The sequence below is a fragment of the Somniosus microcephalus genome, unplaced genomic scaffold (assembly GCF_052327205.1).
Source record: "Somniosus microcephalus isolate GS21.2 unplaced genomic scaffold, FLI_Smic_1.0 unresolved_chr1, whole genome shotgun sequence".
Classification (NCBI taxonomy): Eukaryota; Metazoa; Chordata; class Chondrichthyes; order Squaliformes; family Somniosidae; genus Somniosus; species Somniosus microcephalus.
In genome coordinates, this window is record NW_028225179.1 from 163,047,253 (window position 1) to 163,075,162 (window position 27,910).

General features: G+C 48.0%; 1 protein-coding gene across 2 annotated transcripts in view; it reads right to left on the reverse strand.

The window, feature by feature from the left end:
- LOC147096438 (complement factor B-like) overlaps positions 1–27,620 on the reverse strand; it is a 78,271-nt gene extending 50,651 nt beyond the window's left edge. Inside the window, exons 1-7 of one of the 2 annotated variants that reach the window (XM_085975211.1) lie at positions 27,018–27,620; positions 25,859–26,017; positions 22,785–23,006; positions 15,414–15,596; positions 9,273–9,446; positions 5,077–5,169; positions 3,533–3,666 (exon numbers count right to left, since the gene is read on the reverse strand). In XM_085975211.1, coding sequence (XP_085831337.1) covers positions 3,533–3,666; positions 5,077–5,169; positions 9,273–9,446; positions 15,414–15,596; positions 22,785–23,006; positions 25,859–26,017; positions 27,018–27,078 — 1,026 coding nt within the window. In that variant the 5' untranslated portion in view covers positions 27,079–27,620. The remainder of the gene's footprint in view (positions 1–3,532; positions 3,667–5,076; positions 5,170–9,272; positions 9,447–15,413; positions 15,597–22,784; positions 23,007–25,858; positions 26,018–27,017) is intronic. The other variant, XM_085975212.1, reaches the window with a different exon arrangement.
- Between the last annotated feature and the right edge of the window lie 290 nt (positions 27,621–27,910).

A 27,910-nucleotide genomic window follows, 5' to 3' on the forward strand; every position in this document is an offset into this window, starting at 1 on the left:
GGGTGGCTGCACTGTCGGAGGGTCATTACTGAGGGAGCGCCGCACTGTCGGAGGGGCAGTACTGAGGGAGCGCCTCACTGTCGGAGGGGCAGTACTGAGGGGTGGCTGCACTGTCGGAGGGTCATTACTGAGGGAGCGCCTCACTGTCGGAGGGTCATTACTGAGGGAGCGCCTCACTGTCGGAGGGGCAGTACTGAGGGAGCGCCTCACTGTCGGAGGGTCATTACTGAGGGAGCGCCTCACTGTCGGAGGGGCAGTACTGAGGGGTGGCCGCACTGTCGGAGGGTCATTACTGAGGGAGCGCCTCACTGTCGGAGGGGCAGTACTGAGGGGTGGCCGCACTGTCGGAGGGTCATTACTGAGGGAGCGCCTCACTGTCGGAGGGGCAGTACTGAGGGGTGGCTGCACTGTCGGAGGGGCAGTACTGAGGGAGCGCCTCACTGTCGGAGGGGCAGTACTGAGGGAGCGCCTCACTGTCGGAGGGTCATTACTGAGGGAGCGCCGCACTGTCGGAGGGTCATTACTGAGGGAGCGCCTCACTGTCGGAGGGGCAGTACTGAGGGGTGGCCGCACTGTCGGAGGGTCATTACTGAGGGAGCGCCTCACTGTCGGAGGGGCAGTACTGAGGGAGCGCCTCACTGTCGGAGGGGCAGTACTGAGGGCTGGCCGCACTGTCGGAGGGGCAGTACTGAGGGAGCGCCTCACTGTCGGAGGGGCAGTACTGAGGGAGCGCCTCACTGTCGGAGGGGCAGTACTGAGGGCTGGCCGCACTGTCGGAGGGTCATTACTGAGGGAGCGCCTCACTGTCGGAGGGGCAGTACTGAGGGCTGGCCGCACTGTCGGAGGGTCATTACTGAGGGAGCGCCTCAGTGTCGGAGGGGCAGTACTGAGGGGTGGCCTCACTGTCGGAGGGGCAGTACTGAGGGAGCGCCTCAGTGTCGGAGGGGCAGTACTGAGGGAGCACCGCACTGTCGGAGGGGCAGTACTGAGGGGTGGCCACACTGTCGGAGGGGCAGTACTGAGGGAGCACCACACTGTCGGAGGGGCAGTACTGAGGGAGCACCACACTGTCGGAGGGGCAGTACTGAGGGAGCGCTGTACTATCAGAGGGGCAGTACTGAGGGAGTGCTGCACTGTCGGAGGGGCAGTACTGAGGCAGCGCTGCATTTTTGGAGGGGCAGTACTGAGGGACCGTTGCACTGTCGGAGAGGCAGTACTGAGGGAGTACTGCATTTTTGGAGGGGCAGTGCTGAGGGAGTGCTGCATTGTCGGAGGGGCAGTACTGAGGGAGCACCGCACTGTCGGAGGGGCAGTACTGAGGGAGCGCCTCACTGTCGGAGGGGCAGTACTGAGGGGTGGCTGCACTGTCGGAGGGGCAGTACTGAGGGAGCGCCTCACTGTTGGAGGGGCAGTACTGAGGGAGCACCACACTGTCGGAGGGGCAGTACTGAGGCAGCGCTGCATTTTCGGAGGATCAGTACTGAGGGACCGCTGCACTGTCGGAGAGGCAGTACTGAGGGAGTGCCGCACCGTCAGAGGGGCAGTACTGAGAGAGCGCTTCATTTTCAGAGGGGCAGTACTGAGGGAGCACCGCACTGTCGGAGGGGCAGTACTGAGGGAGCGCTGCACTGTCGGAGGGGCAGTACTGAGGGAGCGCCGCACTGTCGGAGGGGCAGTACTGAGGGAGCGCTGCACTGTCGGAGGGGCAGTACTGAGGGAGTGCTGCACTGTCGGAAGTGCCGTCTTTCGGATGAGATGTTAAACCGAGGTCCCGTCATAAAAGATCCCATGTCACTGTTGGAAGAAGAGCAGGGGGAGTTCTCCCCGGTCTCCTGGGCCAATATTTATCCCTCAACCAGCATCACTAAAACAGACTATCTGGTCATTATCACATTGCTGTTTGTGGGACCTTGCTGTGCGCAAATTGGCTGCCTTTATACCAGGTACTGGTCTAGCCATTCCTTAGCATAGACCTCATTACTTTACCCCGTATCTGGTGTTAGGCTATTGGGCATTGCATGAATGTTGATTGTAATATGTACTCCTGTGCAACCCCGATTTTAATCGCTCCACCATTGGCGGCCGTGTCTTCAGCCCTAAGTTCTGGAATTCTCACGATACATTTCCAGCCTCTCTACCTCTCTTTCCTCTCTTACGACGCTCCTTAAACCCTACCTCTTTGACAGAGCTTTCGGTCATCTGTCTAATATCTCCATCTGTGGCTCGGTGCCAAAGTTGTTTTGGGACGTTTTTCTACATTAAATGCGCTATATATATCCAAGTTGTTGTTGTTAGGATAGCAAATGTAATCCCGCTATTTAAGGAAGGAGGGAGAGGGAAAACGGGGAACTACAGATCCGTTAGCCTCACATCAGTAGTTGGGAAAATGCAGGAATCTATTTTAAAGAATGCAATAACTGGGCACTTGGAAACTAATACAGGAAACTTTGTGCTATCCGGCACCGACGGGACCGAGCTGCTGCTGTTCCCTCAAAACTGCCGGACGCTCCAGCGCTAATGTTGAAACATACGGAAGCTTTTGAGCTCCGTGTCTGTCAACAAACCCTGTTGCTTCTAAACAGTCCAAGCGTCTCTGTAGCTTAGCAACAGCTTCAGCAAGACCTTGCAGAGCTTGACTGTTGAGAGAAAAAAGCAACGAGAAGAAAAAAAACCTAACGAAACGGCTCCTGATTTTTGCCGGTGGCTCGAGCATTCCGGACAGTTAGCTTCCGGATAACACAAAGTTTCCTGTAGTAAGATTGGGCAGAGTCAACATGGATTTATGAAAGGGAAATCCTGTTTGACAAACCTATTGAAGTTCTTTGAGGATGTAACTAGTGCAGTAGACAAAGGGGAACCGGTAGATGTGGTATATCTGGATTTTCGGAAGGCCTTCGTTAAGGTCCCACACAAGAGGTTGGTGAACAAAATTAGGGCACATGGAATTGGAGGCAATATACTAGCATGGATTGAGAATTGGTTAACAAACAGAAAACAAAGAGTAGGGATAAATGGGTCTTTTTCAGGATAGCAGGCTGTGACTCGTGGGGTACCGCAAGGATCGGTGCTTGGGCCCCAGCTATTCACAATCTATATCAATGATTTGGATGAGAGGACTAACTAACATTTCCAAATTTGCTGATGATAAAGTTAGGTGGCAGTGTCAGTTGTGAAGAGGATGTGAAGAGGCTTCAAGGGGATCTCGACAGGCTCAGTGTGTGGGTGAGAACATGGCAGATGGAATATAATGTGGATAAATGTGAAGTCATCCACTTTGGGAGAAAAAAACAGAAAGGCAGAGTATTTCCTAAATGGTGAAAGATTGGGGAATGCAGATGCTCAAAGGGACCTGGGTGTCCTTGTACATGAGTCACTGAAAGTGAATGTGCAGGTACTCCAATTATATAGGGCCTTGGTGAGACTGCACCTGGAGTATGCGGTGATCAGATAGAGACGGGCCTGATCCCGAGAGTGTGCAGTGATCAGATAGAGACGGGCCTGATCCCGAGAGTGAGCAGCGATGGCCGGTTACCATGTCAATAAAGTTGGTCAGAGCATGCTGGGCTCGCCGAAAGTCCTCTTTCTCGATACTTCCAGAAACGTCGAGGAGAATGTAAATGTGAAGCTTCTGTCCTTGACTCAGTGAGAGTTTCCTGCCAACAGAAACTGGGAAAGAAGAAATGTTCATGAGACATTTACCACCAGGCTCAGTCCCCTTCACAATATTTACTGCACTTAATAGATATTATACCAGCTGATCCCTCTCAACGGGTGGCTTTCACTGTAGGCTAGTCGACCAGGTTGGTCATTTCATTAGAGGCAACCCTGTAATATAAAGGGAGCATTGGGCTTTCTGTATCCAGTCCATTCCATTCCTCTCCAATAGTATTGTATCCTATAGTATGCTATCGTATTCTATCCTATCCTCTTCCCTCCTCTCCTCTCCCATACCATCCTAACCTGTATTCTATTCTATATTCCATGCTATAATGTGGATATAAATCCATTTCTGTGTCAGCCGTGACTCAGTGGGCAGCACCCTCGCCTCTGAGTCAGAAGGTCGTGGGTTCAAGTCCCACTCCAGAGACTTGAGCACAAAAATCCAGGCTGACACTCCCAGTGCAGTACTGTCAGTGCTGAGAGAATGCTGCACTGTCAGAGGTGCTGTCGTTCGGATGAGACGTTAAACGCATCTGCTCTCTAAGATGGACGTAAAAGATCCCATGGCACTATTTCGAAGAAGAGCAGGGGAGTTCTCCCCGGTGTCCTGGGCCAATATTTATCCCTCAACCACCTAGAAGGACAAGGATATCACCACCTCCCAGCCACACACCATCCTGACTTGGAAATATATCGGCCGTTCCTTCATCGTCGCTGGGTCAAAATCCTGGAACTCCCTCCCTAACAGCGCCGTGGGAGCACCTTCACCACACGGGACTGCAGCGGTTCAAGAAGGCGGCTCACCACCACCTTCTCAAGGGGCAATTTGGGATGGGCAATAAATGCCGGCCTTGCCAGCGACGCCCGCATCCCAGGAACGAATTAAAAAAAAAAAAATCTACATCACTAAAACAGATGATCTGGTCATTATCACGTTGCTGTTTGTGGGATCTTGTTGTGCGCAAGTTGGCTGCCGCGTTTCCTACATTACAACAGTGACCACACTCCAAAATGTGCTTCATTGGCAGGAAAGCGTTTTGGGACGTCCGGTGGTCGTGAAAGGCGCTATAGAAATGCAAGTCTTTCTTTTTTTCTTTTCCTGCATCTTCTGTCTCGAATGCGCTACCTATATTTGTGCCGTCTGTGCCTTTTTACCAGTTCCACCTCTGTAACATCGCCCATCTCAGCTCATCTGCTGCGGAAGCCCTCAGCCCTGCCTTGGTTACCTTTAGCGTCGACTATTCCTACACTCGCCTGGCTGGCCCAGGAATTTCCTGGCCTGTGTCACATTAAGACAGCAGACAGAGGGACTTTTTCCATTGGGCAGTAATCGCTCCCTGCAACATCTGAACATCAAATGCCACAACTTGCAGCCGCTGCCACCAACCGTCGAGAAAGGAATAAAAAGCCACTCACCGTCTTTTTCCCCTTCAACTCCAGTCAAGAAGCGTGAAAATGAAGCGGAGAAATGAGCAGCCACCTCTTCGGGCAAGTCAAAGGAACGCTTGTCTGAAACGACAGAGACGTCAACTTAAAATCGGGTCGAGAAGAACATAGGAGGCCATTCAGCCCCTCGAGCCTGTTCCGCCGGTCAATGAGATCATGGCTGACCTGTATCCTAACTCCATCTGCCCACCTTGGTTCCGTAACCTTTAATAAACTTACCCAACAAAAATCCATCAATCATAGAAACACAGAAACATAGAAGATAGGAGCAGGAGTAGGCCATTCGGCCCCTCGAGCCTGCTCCGCCATTCAATGAGATCACGGCTGATCATCCAAATTCAGTACCCTGTCCCTGCCTTCTCCCCATATCCCTTGATCCCTTTAGCCTTAAGAAATATATCTAACTCCTTCTTGATTATATTAATGAATTGGCCTCAACGGCCTTCTGTGGTAGAGAATTCCACAGGTTCACCACTCTCTGGGTGAAGAAATTCCTCCTCATCTCTGTCCTAAATGGCTTACCCCTTATCCTTAGACTATGACCCCTGGTTCTGGACTCCCCCACCATCTGGAACATCCTTGCTGCATCTAGTCTGTCTAGTCCTGTTAGAATTTTATAAGTTTCAATGAGATCCCCTCTCATTCTTCTAAACTCCAGCGAGTATAAGCCCAATCGACCCAATCTCTCCTCATACATCATTCCTGCCATCCCAGGTATCAGTCTGGTGAATCTTCGCTGCACTCCCTCCATGGCAAGAACATCCTTCCTCAGATAAGGCGACCAAAACTGCACACGATACTCAAGGTGTGGTCTCACCAAGGCCCTGTACAACTGCAGCAAGACATCCTTGCTCCTGTACTCGAATCCTCTTGCTATGAAGGCCAACATACCATTTGCCTTCTTAACCGCCTGCTGCACCTGCATGCTTACCTTCAACGACTGGTGCACAAGGACACCCAGGTCTCGTTGCACTTCCCCTTTTCCCAATCTATTGCCGTTCAGATAATAATCTGCCTTCCTGTTTTTGCCACCAAAGTGGATAACCTCACATTTATCCACGTTATATTGCATCTGCCATGCTTCTGCCCAATCACCCAACCTGTCCAAATCATATTGGAGTTTCTCAGCATCCTCCTCACAGCACACACCCACCGAGCTTTGTGTCATCTGCAAACTTGGAGATATTACATCTAGTTCCCTCGTCCAGATCATTAATATATATTGTGAATAACTGGGGTCCTAGCACCGATCCCTGCAGTACCCCACTAGTCACAGCCTGCCACTCGGAAAAAGACCCGTTTATTCCAACTCTTTGCTTCCTGTCTGCCAACCAGTTCTCTATCCAAGTCAGTACCTTACCCCCAATCCCATGTGCTTTAACTTTGCATGCTAATCTCTTATGCGGGACCTTATCGAAAGCCTTCTGAAAGTCCAAAAACATCACATCCACTGGTTCTCCCTTATCTATTCTACCAGTTACATCCTCAAAAAATTCCAGTAGATTAGACAAGCCCAAGCCTTGAAAGCTTCAGTTGACCCCCAGCCTCAACAGCCTTTTGAGGGCAGAGAGTTCCAGATTTCTACTGCCCTTTGTGGGAGTAAATGCTTCCTGATATCCCTCCTGAATGAGCTTGCTCGAATTTAAGATTGTGCCCCCTCGTTCCTGATTCCCGCACCAGATGAAATCATTCCTCCGTATCTACCCTTTTAACATTTTAAACACTTCGATCAGATTATCTCTCAGTCTTCTTCAACTTCATCTGTGGCTCTCGCCTTTGAGTCTAGAAGGTTGTGGGTTCAAGTCCCACTCCAGGGACTTGAGCACATAAAGCTAGGCTGACACTCCAGTGTGGTACTGAGGGAGTGCTGCACTGTCAGAGGTGCCGCCTTTTGAATGAGGTGTTAAACTGAGGCCCCGTCTGCTCTCTCAGGCGGATGTAAAAGATCCCATGGACGCTATTTCGAAGAAGAGCAGGGGAGGTGTCCTGGGGCCAATATTTATCCCTCAACCAACATAACAAAAACAGATGATCTGGTCATTATCACGTTGCTGTTTGTGGGACCTTGCTGTGCGCAAATTGGCTGCCGCGTTTCCGACATTACAACAGTGACTACACTCCAAAAGTACTTCATTGGCTGTAAAGCGCTTAGAGGTGTCCAGTGGCCTTGAAAGGCGCTATATAAATGCAAGTCTTTCTTTCTTGCAAGCCAAGTTTCTGTACCGTCTCCTCATAACTCTAAGCCCCGGTGTCATTAAGATAATAGAGACAGTCATGATTGGTAGCAGTACCAGTGCTTTTGCTTTTGTTTTACTCCTGTCTCTGACGACTGTTGCTATTTAATTTCCAAGCCGCGAATTCCTTGGCGTTGATTTCAGCTGCCCAACTCCAAGTGCCCAATATTCCTCCACTTGCCACTTTAACACAGACACTAATCTGTCTGTTTCTGTTAGGATAAAATTTGGTTTATTAAGGGATATAAAGGGGTCCTCAATATTCGACCGGTATAAAACTGTCTGAAAGGTACCATTTAGTCTTGTTAGGCTGGAAAACAAACGCAAAGCACCATGGGCTACTTGGCTATATTAACCCTTTTTAGACTAACATAAATAAAAATTAGCTGACCAAAGGCATTCTGAAACGTTGCTTGTAATAACAACCTGGTAACTGTTTAGAAAGAGCCTGTTCTTGGAAGAGATAAGAGTACAAAGGCACGATTAAGAAGAAGCAGCAAATAAGGCCTTGAAGAAGTAGTCAGCCAGCTGCATAATTCAATGTGGCTTTTGTATCCAGCTAGCCATGTCTCTGCTGAAAATACTTTCCCATACCGATAACAAGAGTAAGAGATAGCTCATGAATATGAAGCCTCCTACAGTCGACAAGCTTTTTACTGACGTATTCAGGGGGTACTTGAGTTTGAAGGACAGGCTTAGTAGTTGATTGATTAACCATGTAAACCAATGAAGTATCAATATTCCCATGTATACACCCCATTAGTAATAAGTGGGTGTTGTCTAATAAACTATAAACTAAGCTGTATTGTCACTTTTCCTCTGAGAACGGAGCCTCCAGCTGGGGTTGGCTGAGCTGGTTCTCCCGTGTGCACTCGTAATAAACTATTGATCTGGGATTAACACCTGAGTCTGTTAGTTCTGTTTTACCATCCAGATTTTCCTCGCTTACAGTTTCTGAAGGGTTGACATTTCCTCTAAAGACAGAGGAACGTCACAGGTTTGAGTTTAATGGGTGCCGCACCAATATCCCTCACAGCCATTCCCACCCTGCAGTTGTCACATTACATTTAAGTCCTGGCTTTAGGCTCATCCTCCAGCTCCAAACTGTGCTGTGAGGAGGATGCAGAGAAACTCCAGTATGATTTGGACAGGTTGGGTGATTGGGCAGATGGCACTATAATGTGGATAAATGTGAGGTTATCCACTTTGGTGGCAAAAACAGGAAGGCAGATTATTATCTGAATGGCAATAGATTGGGAGAAGGGGAAGTGCAATGAGACCTGGGTGTCCTTGTGCACCAGTCGCTGAAGGTAAGCATGCAGGTGCAGCAGGCGGTTAAGGAGGCAAATGGTATGTTGGCCTTCGTAGCGAGAGGGTTCGAGTACAGGAACAAGGATGTCTTGCTGCAGTTGTACAGGGTCTTGGTGAGACCACACCTTGAGTATTGTGTGCAGTTTTGGTCGCCTTATCTGAGGAAGGATGTTCTTGCCATGGAGGGAGTGCAGCGAAGATTCACCAGACTGATGCCTGGGATGGCAGGAATGACGTATGAGGAGAGATTGGGTCGATTGGGCTTATATTCGCTAGAGTTTAGAAGAATGAGAGGGAATCTCATGGAAACTTATAAAATTCTAACAGGACTAGACAGACTAGATGCAGGAAGGATGTTCCCGATGGCGGGGGAGTTCAGAACCAGGGGTCACAGTCTAAGGATAAGGGGTAAGCCATTTAGGACAGAGGGCAGTTGAGGCCAATTCACTAAATATATTCAAGAAGGAGTTAGATATATTTCTTAAGGCTAAAGGGATCAAGGGATATGGGAAGAAAGCAGGGACAGGGTACTGAATTTTACGCTAAATTTTTCAATGCCGCGCAATCATTTCAATCGGTGGGCGTTTGCGGCCCGGGTTTCACCCTCTCTCGTTCACTCACGCTGGCAGCTGGGCTCCGATCCAGTCCAGTCTCCTGTCTCCAGGCAGATTCTCTCCGACGAGCCAATCAGAACGAGATCGTTGAGGCACAAATACTTGACCTTATCATCCGTGCCGTAGTCATTCCCAGTTTTCACACTGCCTGCCGGAATGCCGGGATTTCGACAGGTGTCCACTGAAAGAGGAAAGGAGGCAATTTCATCAAATGTAGATCACATGTCTCCAATATACATCACATGTCTCAAATATAGATCACTCGTCTCAAATATAGATCACACGTCTCAAATATAGATCACACGTCTCAAATATAGATCACTCGTCTCAAATATAGATCACACATCTCAAATATAGATCACACGTCTCAAATATAGATCACACATCTCAAATATAGATCACACGCCTCAAATATAGATCACATGTCTCAAATATAGATCACACGTCTCAAATATAGATCACACGTCCCAAATATACATCACACATCCCAAATATACATCACACGTCTCAAATATACATCACACGTCTCAAATATACATCACACATCTCAAATATACATCACACGTCTCAAATATACATCACACATCTCAACTATAGATCACACATCTCAAATATAGATCACACGTCTCAAATATAGATCACACATCTCAAATATACATCACACCTCTCAATTATAGATCACACGTCTCAAATATACATCACACGTCTCAAATATAGATCACACGTCTCAAATATAGATCACACGTCTCAAATATACATCACACGTCTCAAATATAGATCACACGTCTCAAATATAGATCACACGTCTCAAATATAGATCACACGTCTCAAATATACATCACACGTCTCAAATATAGATCACACATCTCAAATATAGATCACACGTCTCAAATATACATCACACGTCTCAAATATAGATCACACGTCTCAAATATAGATCACACGTCTCAAATATAGATCACACATCTCAAATATAGATCACACATCCCAAATATACATCACACGTCTCAAATATAGATCACACGTCTCAAATATACATCACATGTCTCAAATATAGATCACACGTCCCAAATATAGATCACACGTCCCAAATATACATCACACATCTCAAATATACATCACACGTCTCAAATATACATCACACGTCTCAAATATAGATCACACGTCTCAAATATACATCACACGTCTCAAATATACATCACACGTCTCAAATATAGATCACACGTCTCAAATATAGATCACACGTCTCAAATATACATCACACATCTCAAATATACATCACACGTCTCAAATATACATCACACATCTCAACTATAGATCACACATCTCAAATATAGATCACACGTCTCAAATATAGATCACACATCTCAAATATACATCACACCTCTCAATTATAGATCACACGTCTCAAATATACATCACACGTCTCAAATATAGATCACACGTCTCAAATATAGATCACACGTCTCAAATATACATCACACGTCTCAAATATAGATCACACGTCTCAAATATAGATCACACGTCTCAAATATAGATCACACGTCTCAAATATACATCACACGTCTCAAATATAGATCACACATCTCAAATATAGATCACACGTCTCAAATATACATCACACGTCTCAAATATAGATCACACGTCTCAAATATAGATCACACGTCTCAAATATAGATCACACATCTCAAATATAGATCACACATCCCAAATATACATCACACGTCTCAAATATAGATCACACGTCTCAAATATACATCACATGTCTCAAATATAGATCACACGTCCCAAATATAGATCACACGTCCCAAATATACATCACACATCTCAAATATACATCACACGTCTCAAATATACATCACACGTCTCAAATATAGATCACACGTCTCAAATATACATCACACGTCTCAAATATAGATCACACGTCCCAAATATAGATCACACGTCTCAAATATAGATCACACGTCTCAAATATAGATCACACGTCTCAAATATAGATCACACATCCCAAATATAGATCACACGTCTCAAATATACATCACACGTATCAAATATAGATCACACATCTCAAATATAGATCACACGTCCCAAATATACATCACACGTCCCAAATATACATCACACATCCCAAATATAGATCACACGTCTCAAATATACATCACACATCTCAAATATAGATCACACGTCTCAAATATACATCACACGTCTCAAATATACATCACTCGTCTCAAATATACATCACACATCTCAAATATACATCACACGTCTCAAATATACATCACACATCCCAAATATAGATCACACGTCTCAAATATAGATCACACGTCTCAAATATAGATCACTCGTCTCAAATATAGATCACTCGTCTCAAATATAGATCACTCGTCTCAAATATAGATCACACGTCTCAAATATAGGTCACTCGTCTCAAATATAGATCACACGTCCCAAATATAGATCACTCGTCTCAAATATAGATCACTCGTCTCAAATATAGATCACTCGTCTCAAATATACATCACAACGGTGATGGGTGAACGGGACCTGGTGCGAGTTAGGACACGGACAGCCAAGTTTTGGATCATCTGTTTGGGTTCGCAAAATCCCCTAAATCCCTGAAGATCGGAGAATATTGGTCCACATCATGGATGAAGAATTGTGTGATTTGAATTGTCTCTGGGTAGGACAATGTTTTAAAAGATGCCCAGAACCACAAAAGGCTGCGTTGCAGCACGTGGACAACACCAGAATCAAGGAACTTCGTGGAAAAATTCACACACTTTAAGACAGTACATTTTAATAAAACTGTTCCCTGGAGTTTGGTAATTGTAAAAGGGGTTTTAAAAATGGCCGTCAGAAAGCATGGCCAAAAGACAAAAGCAGCTCGCAGCTCGTGGATGTCTGTGTAAGTGGGAGGATCAAGCAGTGGTAGTCAGACCTGCCAATCAAAGGGAGCTTCCCTTCTCAGAAGTTGTTTATTGACTTAAGGGATTAACCCACTTGAACAGAAACCGCAGAACAATCGGCTTCTGTTTACACAGAAATCCAGCCCCATTCAAACCTCTTATACACACAATGGATACACCGAAACCATGGAAAGGACTTTGGGTATGGAACAGTTAAGGAATGAATGAGGTTTTGAATCACCCATTAATTGAACAATAGGGCAGTTGGATTCCCTTTTGTTTTAGCCCAGGTGAACGCTGGATGTGGGCGGGTACGCTTCGGCCCCAGAAGGTAGACACATCCAAACCACTCCAACCACTTTGAATCTGCCAATCACAGCCTTTCTCTTGTGTATTCGGACTTTTGGGCGCAAATTTTGCACACAGACCCTTTCAGCGCCAAAACAGCAGGAGCTCACAGGGTATAAAAGATAGCTCCTGAGAAGCTATCTCTCTCTTACTTCACTGGACCACAGGTGAGCAGGGTTTCTGACTCCTCAGCAAGGCACCCTAGTAAGGAGTTAGGGGGTGGTAATTTAGGGGATATTGCCAAGATTGTTTAATCAACATTGTAGCCATTAATCCCTCGTTTTTGCCATCTGCCTTCCCCCATTTAAGCAATTTTACTGTAATTACTGTGTTTGTGTTGTATAGTTTAAAATTTGATTATAGCTTCTTTAGTTTAATAAAGTTTGACTTTCTCACACCCAGACCAGTTGTCCATTTAAATATATCATTAATTATAAGTCCTCCAGTCAGAACTGGAAGGTGGGGTAGCGATTCGAAACCACTGTTTGGAAATTGGTTTACAGTGTAGCAGCAAAAGGCTGCCTGACCAGGTGAATTACCGTAAACCAGGTAAAAGATTGGAATTGGTCAGAATGCAGGCAAAGGCTGCTGACCAGGTAAATTACCGTAAACCACAGAAAAGATGCCCCCCTACACATCTCAAGTTGACGTAGTGTAGAACGTGGAAGGCCAGCCAGGAGTGTGTTGGAATTGTCTAGTCTAGAGGTAACAAGGGCATGGATGAGGGTTTCAGCAGCGGATGAGCTGAGGCAGGGGCAGAGACGGGTGATGTTACGGAGGTGGAAATAGGCGGTCTTGGTTATGCTGCGGATATGTGGTCGGAAGCTCATTTCAGGGTTAAATATGACACCAAGTTTGCGACCAGTGTGGTTCAGCCTCAGACAGTTGCCAGGAAGAGGGATGGAGTTGGTATCTAGGGAACGGAGTTGTGGCGAGGACCGAAGGCAATGGCTTCGGTCTTCCCAATATTAATTGGAGGAAATTGCTGCTCATCCATTACTGGATGTCGGACAACCTGAGTGAAAGTTTAGAGACAGTGGAGGGCTCAAATATACAACTCAAATATACATCACATGGTGCAAATAGACATTATACACAACTTAGTATACAGCACCCAATAGAACTGAATGGCCCACTACTTGCTTTCGGAGTGAATCTAATGGCATCTGTCGTTAGTTAGACTTGCCTTTGTACATTTAACTTTTTAATTTTTTTACGTGGCAAGTTGCTGAAAGTGCGAGCTGGTAATGGCGCAGTGAGGGAAACAGGGTCACTGGGAGCTGAGTGAACAGGGAAAGCAACTGTGGAGCTCCTTAACCAAACAGATTGAAGGGTTGTGAAAGAAACAGTGCAAGGACTGAGAAGGAAGTGTAACATAGAAGATAGGAGCAGGAGTAGGCCATTCGGCCCCTCGAGCCTGCTCCACCATTTAATGAGATCATGGCCGATCATCCAAATTCAGTACCCTGTCCCTGCTTTCTCCCCATATCCCTTGATCCCTTTAGCCTTAAGAAATATATCCAACTCCTTCTTGAATATATTTAATGAATTGGCCTCAACTGCCTTCTGTGGTAGAGAATTCCACAGGTTCACCACTCTCTGGGTGAAGAAATTCCTCCTCATTTCTGTCCTAAATGGTTTACCCCTTATCTTTAGACTGTGACCCCTGGTTCTGGACTCCCCGATCATCGGGAACATCCTTCCTGCATCTAGTCTGTCTAGTCCTGTTAGAATTTTATAAGTTTCAATGAGATCCCCTCTCATTCTTCTAAACTCCAGTGAATATAAGCCCAATTGACCCAAACTCTCCTCATACGTCATTCCTGCCATCCCAGGTATCAGTCTGGTGAATCTTCGCTGCACTCCCTCCATGGCAAGAACATCCTTCCTCAGGTAAGGTGACCAAAACTGCACACAATACTCAAAGTGTGGTCTCACCAAGGCCCTGTACAACTGCAGCAAGACAGCCTTGCTCCTGTACTCGAACCCTCTCGCTATGAAGGCCAACATAACATTTGCCTTCTTAAACGCCTGCTGCACCTGCATGCTTACCTTCAGCGGCTGGTGCACAAGGACACCCAGGTCTCGTTGCACTTCCCCTTCTCCCAATCTATTGCCGTTCAGATAATAATCTGCCTTCCTGTTTCTGTCACCAAAGTGGATAACCTCGCATTTATCCACATTATACTGCATCTGCCATGCATCTGCCCAATCACCCAACATGTCCAAATCATACTGGAGTTTGTCGGCATCCTCCTCGGCAGTGAGGGAACTGATGGATCCTTCTCGGCATCCATCCTGAAGTGTAAATTAGAGAGGGTGAATTCAATGTCAAATCAGGCACAGAAAGAGAAATAAAGAGAGGGAAAGAAAGATTGGATTAAGAGAGACAGAAAACATGCAGAATGGAAACGTTAAACAAATGTAAAATTTAAATGTTTACATTCTAAAATCTCCAAGAACAATTAAAACCTGATGGAATGAGACTCTACACTTGCAACAGTTAATTTTCAGCTGGAAAAGTTGATTGGCAGCAATCAACAGTTGTCCCGCTGTTAAAAAGGTTACTTAGGTTGGAATGGACAAGACTTAACCTTCTGCGGCGAGTTTAGTTCGTATCTACCGATCGAGTACAGCAACGTCACGCCATTCAATGCTTTCCACTGGTGAGGCAGATGGCGAGAATCTGTGTCCGCGAAGCTAACGGTGCATCTCGGGGCAGCAACACTTGGATTACTCCGTTTAACTGCGCACCTGCTCCTCCTCTGCAGTTGCTGTGTTATTAGCGCATAAATAACAGCGGGCGCCACTAGCCTCACGGCGGTTGTGACGAAGACATGATATCGGAGCAGTGCTCAGTGCTGCCCTTGAGCTTGAGAACTAACATTACTTACTCCCAGCCTCGCAAACGGCCGTGGTCCCGTTCCACCCGCCGTTGACCAGACAGGTTCTGCTGGCCGAGCCCAGAAGTCTGTAGCCATCGTCACACTCGAAGGTGATCGTGTCCCCAGGGGCATAGGATGCACTATTTGGAAAGAGAGTTCCTTGCTCGATTGTAGGCACTGGGCACTTGAATTCTGAAAATAAAGCAGCCTTTGGAAATGATTTACATCGAATCCGCAGCACAAAAACAGGCCAACTGGCCCAACAGGTCTATGCCAGTGTTTATACTCCGCACGTGCCTCCTCCCACCTGTAATCAACCACCACCTAGACCGAAGGCTGTGTTGATGCGGGGGGGTGGAGGACACAAGCACAGTCACAAGATTGGTCAATGAAAAACAGCAGTTAGCTGTGTTTTATTTTTAGAAAAAGGGGAAAAAAGGTTCACGTCTGGCAAAATCCAAAAAACCCATATGACGTTCAAAAACGAAAAAATGAAGAACAAAACCATCACCCGCCCCGGGTGGTTAGGAAGGCAGTCCTTACGTCAATTTCCTCCAAAAACAATAAGCCAGGGTTACTTTACCACTGGATCTTTCTCAGCCGGTCCAGGGGTCATATCAGGCTCTCAGAATTAAACAATATTCCACCCGGGTTCAATAGTAGACCTCTCTGTGGCAGCTGCAAGCCGGTTTTCAACAGCAGTCATGGCTTTGTCTTGGCCCTCGGCCCTTGGCCCTCGGCCCCCGCCCCCTTTCCCTTTCCCTTTCCCTTTCCCTGCCCCTGCCCCTGCCCCGCCCCTGGCTCTGAAGGGATGCACTAATTTGCCTTTTGAACTCCTGAGCTAATGGGTAGATTTGCCTCAGGTGTGTTGGAGGTGGGTGTGGCCATCACCTGAATTGTAGTGAGAGGGGGACTTTGTCTCCATCTGGTGGCCACATACCGTCCATCCACCACAAACCGCCCCCATAGCTCACACACCCCAACTACCTCTTCCCTCCCTACACCCATAAAGCCCTTATTCCCTTCTCTATTAACTAACAATACTAACTGCCCCTCCAAACCTCCCCTTAAATGCATCAATGCTTTCCGCCTCAACCACTCCATGTGGCACCGAGTTCCACATTCTCAACACTCTCTGTGTAAAGAAATTCCTCTTAAATTCTTTGTTTGATCAGTCAGTGACTATCTTATATTTATGCCCCCCTTGTTCTGGTCTCACCCACAGGTGGAAATGGATTTTCCACATCATAGAAACATAGAAACATAGAAGATAGGAGCAGGAGTAGGCCATTCGGCCCTTCGAGCCTGCTCCGCCATTCAATGTGATCATGGCTGATCATCCAAATTCAGTACCCTGTCCCTGCCTTTTCCCCATATCCCTTGATCCCTTTAGCCTCAAGAAATATATCCAACTCTTTCTTGAATATATTTAATGAATTGGCCTCCACTGCCCTCTGTGGCAGAGAATTCCACAGGTTCACCGCTCTCTGGGTGAAGAAATTCCTCCTCATCTCTGTCCTAAATGGCCGACCCCTTATCCTTAGACTATGACCCCTGGTTCTGGACTCCCCGGCCATCAGAAACATCCTTCCTGCATCTAGTCTGTCCAGACCTGACAGAATTTTATAGGTTTCGATGAGATCCCCTCTCAATCTTCTAAACTCCAGTGAGTATAAGCCCAATCGACACAATCTCTCCTCATACGTCATTCCTGCCATCCCAGGTATCAGCCTGGTGAATCTTCGCTGCACTCCCTCCATGGCAAGAACGTCCTTCCTCAGGTAAGGTGACCAAAACTGCACACAATACTCAAGGTGCGGTCTCACCAAGGCCCTGTACAACTGTAGCAAGACATCCTTGTTCCTGTACTCGAACCCTCTTGCTACGAAGGCCAACATACCATTTGCCTTCTTAACCGCCTGCTGCACCTGCATGCTTACCTTCAGCGACTGGTGCACAAGGACACCCAGGTCTCTTTGCACTTCCCCTTCTCCCAATCTATTGCCATTCAAATAATAATCTGCCTTCCTGTTTTTGCCACCAAAGTGGATAACCTCACATTTATCCACATTATAGTGCATTTGCCATGTTTCTGCCCAATCACCCAACCTGTCCAAATCGTACTGGAGTTTCCCGACATCCTCCTCGCAGCTTACCCTCCCGCCCAGCTTTGTGTCGTCTGCAAATTTGGAGATATTACATCCAATTCCCTCGTCCAGATCATTAATATATATTGTGAACAGCTGGGGTCCTAGGACCGATCCTTGCGGTACCCCACTAGTCACTGCCTGCCACTCGGAAAACGACCCGTTTATTCCAACTCTTTGCTTTCTGTCCGCCAACCAGTTCTCTATTCAAGTCAATACCTTGCCCCCAATCCCATGTGCCTTAATTTTGCACGCTAATCTCTTGTGTGGGACCTTATCGAAAGCCTTCTGAAAGTCCAAATACACCACATCCACTGGTTCTCCCTTATCTATTTTACCAGTTACATCCTCAAAAAATTCCAGTAGATTAGTCAAGCATGATTTACCTTTTGTAAATCCATGTTGACTTTGTCCGATCCTGTCACCGCTTTCCAAGTGCTCTGCTATTACATCTTTTATAATAGACTCTAGCATTTTCCCCACTACCGATGTCAGTCTTACCGGTCTATAATTCCCCGCTTTTTCTCTACCACCTTTTTTGAATAGGGGGTAACGTTAGCTACCCTCCAATCCATGGGTACCATTCCAGAGTCTATCGAGTTATGGAAGATGACCAGTAATGCATCTACTATCTCTAGGGCCACTTCCTTAAGTACCCTGGGATGTAGACCATCAGGCCCTGGGGATTTATCGGCCTTCAGTCCCATCAATTTTCCTAACACCATTTTCCTACAAATACTGATTTCTTTCAGTTCCTCTCTTTCATCAGACCCTATGTTCCCCGGCATCTCTGGGAGGTTATTTGTGTCCTCCTTTGTGAAGACAGAACCAAAGTATGTATTTAGTTGGTCTGCCATTTCCTTGTTTCCCATTATAAATTCCCCTGATTCTGACTGTAAGGGACCTACGCTTGACTTCACTAATCTTTTTCTCTTCACATATCTATAAAAGCTTTTACAGTCAGTTTTTATGTTCCCTGCAAGCTTACTCTCATATTCTATTTTCCCTTTCTTAATTAATCCCTTTGTCCTCCTTTGTTGGCTCCTAAACTGCTCCCAATCCTCAGGATTATTGCTTTTTGTAGCCAATTTATATGTCCTCTCCTTGGATCTTATGCTATCCCTAATTTCCCTTGTTAGCCACGGCTGAGTCACCTTTTTTGTTTTATTTTTATGCCAAACTGGGATGAACAAATTCTGTAGCTCATCCATTCGGTCTTTGAATGTTTGCCATTGCCTATCCACCATCAACCCTTTGAGCGCCATTCCCCACTCAATCCTACCCAACTCGCTCCTCAGACCATCATAGTTTCCTTTATTTAAATTGAGGACCCTTGTCTCTGAGTCAACTACTTCATTCTCCATCTTAATGAAGAATTCGATCATATTATGATCGCTCCGACCCAAGGGGCCTCGTACAACAAGATTGCTAATTAATCCTTTCTCGTTACATAATACCCAGTCTAAGATGGCCTGATCTCTGGTTGGTTCCTCGACATATTGGTCCAGGAAACCATCCCGTAAACACTCCAGGAATTCCTCCTCCACAGTATTGTTACTAATTTGGTTGGCCCAATCTATATGTAGATTAAAGTCACCCATGATGACTGCTGTGCCCTTATTGCACGCTTCTTTAATTTCCCTTTTAATGCCATCCCCAACCTCCACCTTACTGTTTGGAGGTCTATATACCACTCCCACTAATGTTTTTTTCCCCTTAGTATTTCTCAATTCTACCCATACAGATTCCACATCATCAGAGCTAATATCCTTCATTACAATTGTATTAATCCCTTCTTTAACCAGTAATGCTACCCCACCTCCCTTTCCTTTTTGCCTATCTTTCCTGAATATCGAATACCCCTGGATGTTGAGTTCCCAGTCTTGGCCATCCTTGAGCCACGTTTCTGTAATCCCAACCAAATCGTATTCGTTTACCTCTATTTGTGCAGCCAATTCATCCACCTTATTACAAATGCTCCTCGCATTAAGACACAAAGGCCTAGAAATTCATTAAGGCGCTGCCAGCTTTGCGGCCAGTTACCGCCTAAAGAGGGCTTCTGCGCCAAAAATGAGTTTGCGCTGATATTCAGCGCAGCGGTATTGGCGGCGGTAGTCGTTAGCGCTGCGCCGGCACCGATGACATCATCGGTGTGCGCAGTGCCCCGGTTCCGCCCCGAAACCGGCCCTATCCCCAAATTTAGTAGCGGCCGCCTCCTCCGAAGCGGCCGCAAACAGCGACCAGAAAACGGGGCCGTGCTGTAGCCTTAGTGGGGCGCTTTAAAGGGGAAGGTGCGGCCGGCTGCTTTTTCGGCGGCCGCCTGCCCGCACCTCCTTCCCCGGCCTCCTCCACCCCCCCCCCCCCGCGGCATTGCTGGCTGCTTTCCGCGAACCTGGCACTTCTCCGTGGTGCCGGGCTCATTTGCCGGCACTCTCCAGCGGCGATCTCCCCGTTGCAGGCAGCTCCCCCTTAAGAGGAGGAGGCCTGCAGTACCGCAGCCTGCCGCTCCGCAGCGGCTGGCGCAGCGGCGCCAAAAGCGCTGAAATTCAGTGTCAGCGCCCCAAGCGGAGGCGGGCACACCCTGGTATAGCGCCCGGTTCCGAATTGGGGCACAAACACTGAATATCTGACGATCGCTAATGGCTCCCCGCCCAGCGCTAACTTTTGGGCGTGAGCGAGCTGGCCGCCCCAAAGTGAATTTCTAGGCCAAAGCCTTCAGCCTTGTTTTTTTAACGTTCTTAGACCTATTAGAATTATTATTTACTGTGGCCACGTTTGATTTAAACCGTTGATTTCTCTGACTGCCACTTTTGTTTTTCTCCTTCCTATCTTTTGCTTTTATCCCTGTTTTCCTTTCCTCTGTCTCCCTGCTCAGGTTCCCAACCCCCTGCCATTTTAGTTTAAACCCCCCCGAACAGTGCTAGCAAACCTCCCCGCAGGGATATTTGTCCCGCTGTGGTTCAGGTGCAACCCGTCCGACTTGTACAAGTCCCACCTTTCCCAGAAGCAGGCCCAGTGATCCAGGAAACTAAAGCCCTCCCTCCTGCACCAACTCTTTAGCCACGCATTCATCTGCTCTATCCTCCTATTCCTATACTCACTAGCACGTGGCACCGGGAGTAATCCAGAGATTACAACCTTTGAGGTCCTGCTCTTTAATCTGCTACCTAGCTCCCTAAATTCTTGTTGCAGGACCTCATCCCTCTTCCTACCTATGTCGTTGGTCCCAATGTGAACCACGACCTCTGCCTGTTCACCCGCCCCCTTCAGAATGCCCTGCAGCCGTTCAGTGACATCCTTGACCCTGGCACCAGGGAGGCAACAAACCATCCTGGAGTCACGTCTACGGCCACAGAACCGTCTATCTGTTCCCCTTACGATAGAATCCCCTACCACTATTGCTCTCCCACTCTTTTTCCTCCCTTCCTGAGCAGCAGCAACACCCCCGGTGCCAGGAAGTTGGCTGCTGCTGCCTTCCTCTGGTGAGTCATCCCCCTCAACAGTACCCACCCTATCTACCGGCTGCCGAAGAAGCCTTGGCGAGTTGCTGCAGTGCATCTTTTAGATGGTACACACTGCAGCCACGGTGCGCCGGTGGTGGAGGGAGTGAATGTTGAAGGTGGTGGATGGGGTGCCAATCAAGCGGGCTGCTTTGTCCTGGATGGTGTCGAGCTTCTTGAGTGTTTTTGGAGCTGCACTCATCCAGGCAAGTGGAGAGTATTCCATCACACTCCTTACTTGCGCCTTGTAGATGGTGGAAAGGCTTTGGGGAGTTAGGAGGTGAGACCCGCTCTTGTTGCCACAGAATTTATGTGGCTGGTCCAGTTGAGTTTCTGGTAAAAGGCCACTCCCAGGATGTTAATGGATTACTCTCCATTTGCCTGGATGAGCGCAGTTCCAACATTACTCAAGAAGCTCGACACCATTCAGGACAAAGCAGCCCACTTGATTGGCACCCCATCCACCTTAAACATTCACTCCCTCCACCACCGGCGTACCGTGGCTGCAGTGTGTACCATCTACAAGATGCACTGCAGCAACTCGCCAAGGCTTCTTCGGCAGCACCTCCCAAACCCGCGACCTCTTCCACCTAGAAGGACAAGGGCAGCAGGCGCATGGGAACACCACCACCTCCAAGTTCCCCTCCAAGTCACACACCATCCTGACTTGGACTTCATCGTCGCTGGGTCAAAATCCTGGAACTCCCTACCTAACAGCACCATGGGAAACATAGAAGATAGGAGCAGGAGTAGGCCATTCGGCCCTTCGAGCCTGCTCCACCATTCAACGAGATCATGGCTGATCATCCAAACCCTAGCACCCGGTCCCTACACCGACAGCCATCCCACCCAAGCCCTATCCCTGTAACCCCGTAACCCCACGTATTTAATCCCCCCTAACACTAAGGGCCAATTTTTTTATCATGGCCAATCAACCTAACCCGCACATCTTTGGACTGTGGGAGGAAACCGGAGCACCCGGAGGAAACCCACGCAAACACGGGGAGAATGTGCAAACACCACACAGACAGACAGGCCGGATTTGAACCCGGGTCCCTGGTGCTGTGAGGCAACAGTGCTAACCACTAAGCCACCGTGCTGCCGTCATAAATCTCATCATCGAGAAGCTACCTATGAAATAACACTGGACGGCCAGCTGGTGGCGCCGTCCAAGGAGTATAAATACTCGGGCGTTGGCCCCAGCTTTCCAGGGACATTTTGTAAAGACAAGGAACTAGTGAAGTACAACTAGACCTCCATGTTCTGAAACAAGTTGATTAAAGCCTTGCTTTATACTCAAACCAAGTGTGTAGTGAGTTTTATTACGTCAGGAGCACCTTCACCACACGGACTGCAGCGGTTCAAGGAGGTGGCTCACCACCACCTTCTCAAGGGCAACTAGGGATGGGCAATAAATGCCGGCCTTGCCAGCGACGCCCACATCCCGTGACTGAATAACAAAAAATAATGGTGGGGCTTTCGACGATGGTGATGCTGCTGAATGTGAGGAGGAGCTGGCTAGACTCTCTCTTGTTGGCGATGGTCATTGCCTGGCACTTGTGTGGCACGAACGTTGCTTGGCTGCTGTGCTTGCCTCCATAACCCTTACAAATCCACCCCATGGCTCTCCTTTGCACCATATATTCTCTACTCATTTAACCGTGTGAAGTAAATATTCTATCGATCGCCGAAAGCTGGTGGGAGCCACGGAGAAAGAAAATGGAGACTTTCACCTCTGCACTCTGCATTTTCAGTGATGTGTCGCTGAGAATTTCTCATTGAGCTCCATTGGCCGTTACTCCTGCATCTCCGGCTTGAGGTTGGATACGGAAAAAAGCCCAGGGGACAAATGTACTTCAGAACGCTGCCCACCGCCAGACCTTTGGACAGTGTGATTGTACCGCCAGCGATCGACACATTGGGATCACAACTTGTCCCATCGTCTTCATTGTCACCTAAAGTCAGGGGGGTAGAAATCGGAGAGTAAATGACACCAGCTCAGGAGTTGACGCCTGCTAAATCTCAAAATGGGTAGAATTGGGACTTTAAAAAAAAATTATTTGTTGTCTTGATTCCTGGAGTGACCCCATGGTCAACTTTCTACGTGAGAGCATGGGAGCAAGAGTAGGCCAGAGGGGCACGTGTGCTGCGCACACACACACATACACACTCACACACACACACAACACACACACACACCACACACACTCACACACACACACCACACATACACTCACGCACACACACCACACACACCACACACACTCACACACACACAACACACACACACCACACACACTCACACCACACACACTCACACACATACACCACACACACTCACACACACACACCACACATACACTCACGCACACACACCACAGACACACACATACACCACACACACTCACACACATACACCACACATACACTCACGCACACACAAACATACACACTCACACACACACACCACAGACACTCACATACACCACACATACACACTCACACACATACACCACATACACTCACGTACACACACACTCACACTCACAAACACACACACACACACACTCACACTCACACACACACACCACAGACACTCACATACACCACACATACACACTCACATACACCACAGACACTCACATACACCACACACACTCACACACACACACCACACACATGCACATACACACTCACACACACACACACCACAGACACTCACATACACCACACACACTCACACACACACACCACACACACACACACATACACAGTCACACACACACACCACAGACACTCACATACACCACACACACACTCACATGCACTCACACTCACACTCACACACACACACCACACACACACTCACATGCACTCACACTCACACACTCACACTCACGCACACACACCACACACACACTCACACGCACTCACACTCACACACTCACACTCACGCACACACACCACACACACACTCACATGCACTCACACTCACACACTCACACTCATGCACACACACCACACACACACTCACACTCACTCACGCACACACACCACCCACACACACTCACACTCACTCACACACTCACTCACTCACACACTCACACTCACTCTCATACACATACACCACACACACACTCACACTCACTCACACACTCACACTCACACTCACTCACGCACACACTCACACTCACACACACACTCATGCACACTTACACACACTCACAAACTCACACTCATGCACACACACCACATGCACACTCACACACAAACTCACACACTCCACACACACACACTTACATACACACACACACTCACGCACACACACTCACACAATCACACTCACTCACACACACTCACACTCATGCACACTCATGCACACACACCACACATTCACACACACTCACACACACTCACATACTCACACTCACGCACACACACCACACACACATGCTCACTCACACTCACACTCAAATCACTCACACTCACTCACACACACCACACACCAAACACACACACACTCACACACTCATGCACACTCACACACACACTCACACACACATACACACACACCACACACACACACTCACACACAATCACACACACTCACACTCACACTCACGCACACACACCACACCAGACACACACACACACCTCACTCACAGGCACACGGATGATATTGAGTCGCGAGAGAGGAGAGTGTGTATTGCGGGGGTGTGGGGGAGAGGTAGGTAGAGCGATGGGGAGAGTGTGTGTTGTGGGGTGTGGGGGGAGAGTGAGGGGGAGTGTGTGTGTTGAGGGGTGTGGGAGGTAGAGCGAGGGGGAGAGTGTGTATTGAGGGGTGTGGGGGGTAGAGCGAGGGGGAGAGTGTGTATTGAGGGGTGCGGCGGGGGGGTAGAATTCAATCATATTTTGGTCACTTGTCCCTAAAGGCCCCTTTACCAAGAACAAGAACATCCAAGTCGCCTTGAGCATCTGCATTCCCCAACCTTTCACCATTTAGGAAATACTCTGCCTTTCTGTTTTTTCTACCAAAGTGGATAACTTCACATTTATCTACATTAGGGGTGTGGGGTGGGGTAGGTAGAGAGAGGGGGAGAGTGTGTATTGAGGGTGGTGTGGACTGGTAGAGCGAGGGGGATAGTGTGTATTGAGGGGTCTGGGGGGGACGGGTAGAGCGAGGGGGATAGTGTGTATTGAGGGGTGTGGGGGGGCTAGGTAGAGCGAGGGGGATAGTGTGTATTGAGGGGTGTGGGGGGGCTAGGTAGAGCGAGGGGGATAGTGTGTATTGAGGGGTGTGGGGGGGCTAGGTAGAGCGAGGGGGAGAGTGTGTATTGAGGGGGTGTGGACTGGTAGAGCGAGGGGGAGAGTGTGTATTGAGTGGTGTGGGGGGCGCAGTAGGTAGATCGAGGTGGAGAGTTGGTATTGAGGGGTATGAATAGAGAACGTTGCAGGGGTAGGTAGAGCGATACTGAGTTGCTGCATTGTCAGGAGGTTTCGTGCCTGAACTGAGATACTGATCCCACTCGGAGGGCTGTTAAGAATCTCACAGCCACTAGTTGAAGGAGCATGGTAGAGGTACTGGAGGAGGTGCAGAAAAGATTTGCAAGAATGATACCAGAACTGAGAGGTTAATCCCTATCAGGAAAGACTGAACAGGCTGGGGCTCTTTTCTCCGGAAAAGAGAGAGGGCTGAGGGGTGACCTGATTGAGGTCTTTAAGATTATGAAAGGTAGATGTAGAGAAGATGGCCCAGAAATTCGGGTCGGGGGCTTCCCGCGGGTGCAAGCCTCCGACCTGCACTTACCTAGCGCGCCGGCCGTTGAGCTGCGGGCCCCCGTGTGATTCCGATCCTGGGCCTCCTCCAACTGCCGGCGTGCAGTGCTTGCGTATCCCAGGGGCGCAGTTAGTTCGATGCGTCCCCTGGGATCACGTGGGCCATGGAGAGCCAATCGGAGCAGGGAATCTGCATTCATAAGTTTGACAGGCCTATAAATACTATAAGCCCCAAAACATCACTAAGTCTTCAAATAGATTTTAAAAAATCACATTTTAAAAATTAACTATAAATTACATGAAATAACTATTTTAAAGAATAATTTAAATTTTTGAAGAAATTAATTACATTTTCTAACGGGGCTAAAAATAAACTTACTTTTCTTTAAAGTATTTAAAAATAATAAACCTGTGGAAAAAATGTTTTAATTTTAATTAATTCACCACTTACCTTGTGAAAAGCAGGCCTTACGACTGCTTTTTAAAAGTGTAACTTCTGGAGACTTACCCTCCCGGGAAAACCTGGAAAAAAACACGTAAGTTCGATGCGCACGCGCTGCCTCTCCTGCGCACGTGTTCCACCTTCTGAACCCCTTCTTTCAGGGGAACGGAAGTGCCGGTTTCCTGCGCATGCGCAGTGCATGCACGAAACCGGCATTTCCATTGGGCCTACGGGTGAGTACCCCGTGCGGACTCACCCGTGGAGACCCGAATTTCTGGGCCGATGTTTCCACTTGTGGGGGAGACCAGAACTAGGGGCCATCAATATAAGAGAGTCACTAATAAATCCAAAAAGGGAATTCAGGAGAAACTTCTTTACCCAGAGAGTGGTGGGAATGTGGAACTCGCTGCTACATGGAGTGGTTGAGGCGAATTCACGGGGAGGCTGAGGGAGAAAGGAATAGAAGGTCATGCTGATGGGGGGATGTTGGGTCGAATGGCCTGTTTCTGTGCCGTACATTCGATGTAATTCTACGTAAGGGCAGGGAGTTTTAAGGAGGTGGCGTAACCAGCCAATTCTCCCCTTCCGCCAATGCCAGCCCGGAAACAAGTTAAGCAATCGCGGGATCTTGCTGTGCGCAACACAGCTGCTGCACTCAGCGCGTTACCAGCGCCCACGGCCCGTCGAGGTGCTGCCGGCAGTTAAAGGCTTGTCTTCCTCTTAGTTGGGAGTTGAAAAAGTAACTTACCTTGCGAAGCACTCACGAGGAAGAGGAGCAGGCACAAATCAAAGGTCCTGGCCGTCCTCATCCTAATCCCTCCGGTGTGTCTTTCTCCACTTGGACTTGCACGGGGAAGAGACTTTGCAGGTCAGGTTGATTAATGAATAACTTTCCAGCAATATCGGTGTAAATACGGAGAGCCCTGGCACGAACTAATCAATGGAGTTATTTTGTTATCGAATCAATGGAGTTATTTGACAGATAACAGTTCCTTTAACATCGCCGCGATTGTTTTTTTTGGTGTTGTCCCAGGTATCTGGCACGGTTCATCAGGCCTCTTGTTTAGCAAGCAGCTTAGCATTAACCAGCCTGTAAACAGATCGAGTTAAACACACGCAGGTTGACGTGGTTGGGCTCCGCGCTGCTCCTCCTTGCACGGCCAGGGAAGGCTGACGGTATAACTCCAGTCGGCTGCCTCCGCCTCGCTCGAACCGCTCGATCAGCCCCCGTTTCCTTTGCCCGGCTACGTCGAGTGAAAGGGGTTTCCACTTGTGCCGGTGACGCTGTTGCGTTTTCAAAGATAATCCAGAGACCGTCAGCAGAGTTCAGTTCATGGTGCTTTTATCATGGCTGCCACACACACACTCACTTCCAGGCACAAGCAATCGAATACCTATACACAATACAATGATAACAGCACTATCAAACTCCATGTGCTCAGGCCAAGGTAATCGAGTACCTATCACCAATGTCAGACATAACATTTCCTCCCCCCTCACAGAATTTCAAACATGAAATGTAGTGACAAAGTCCTGTAGGTGGCCAGGGCGAGAACGCGTACGAACAGGCCGAGGTGTGGACTGGTGAAGAGCAGGCCGAAGTGGGGACTGCTGAGGAGCAGGCTGAGGCACAACATCTGC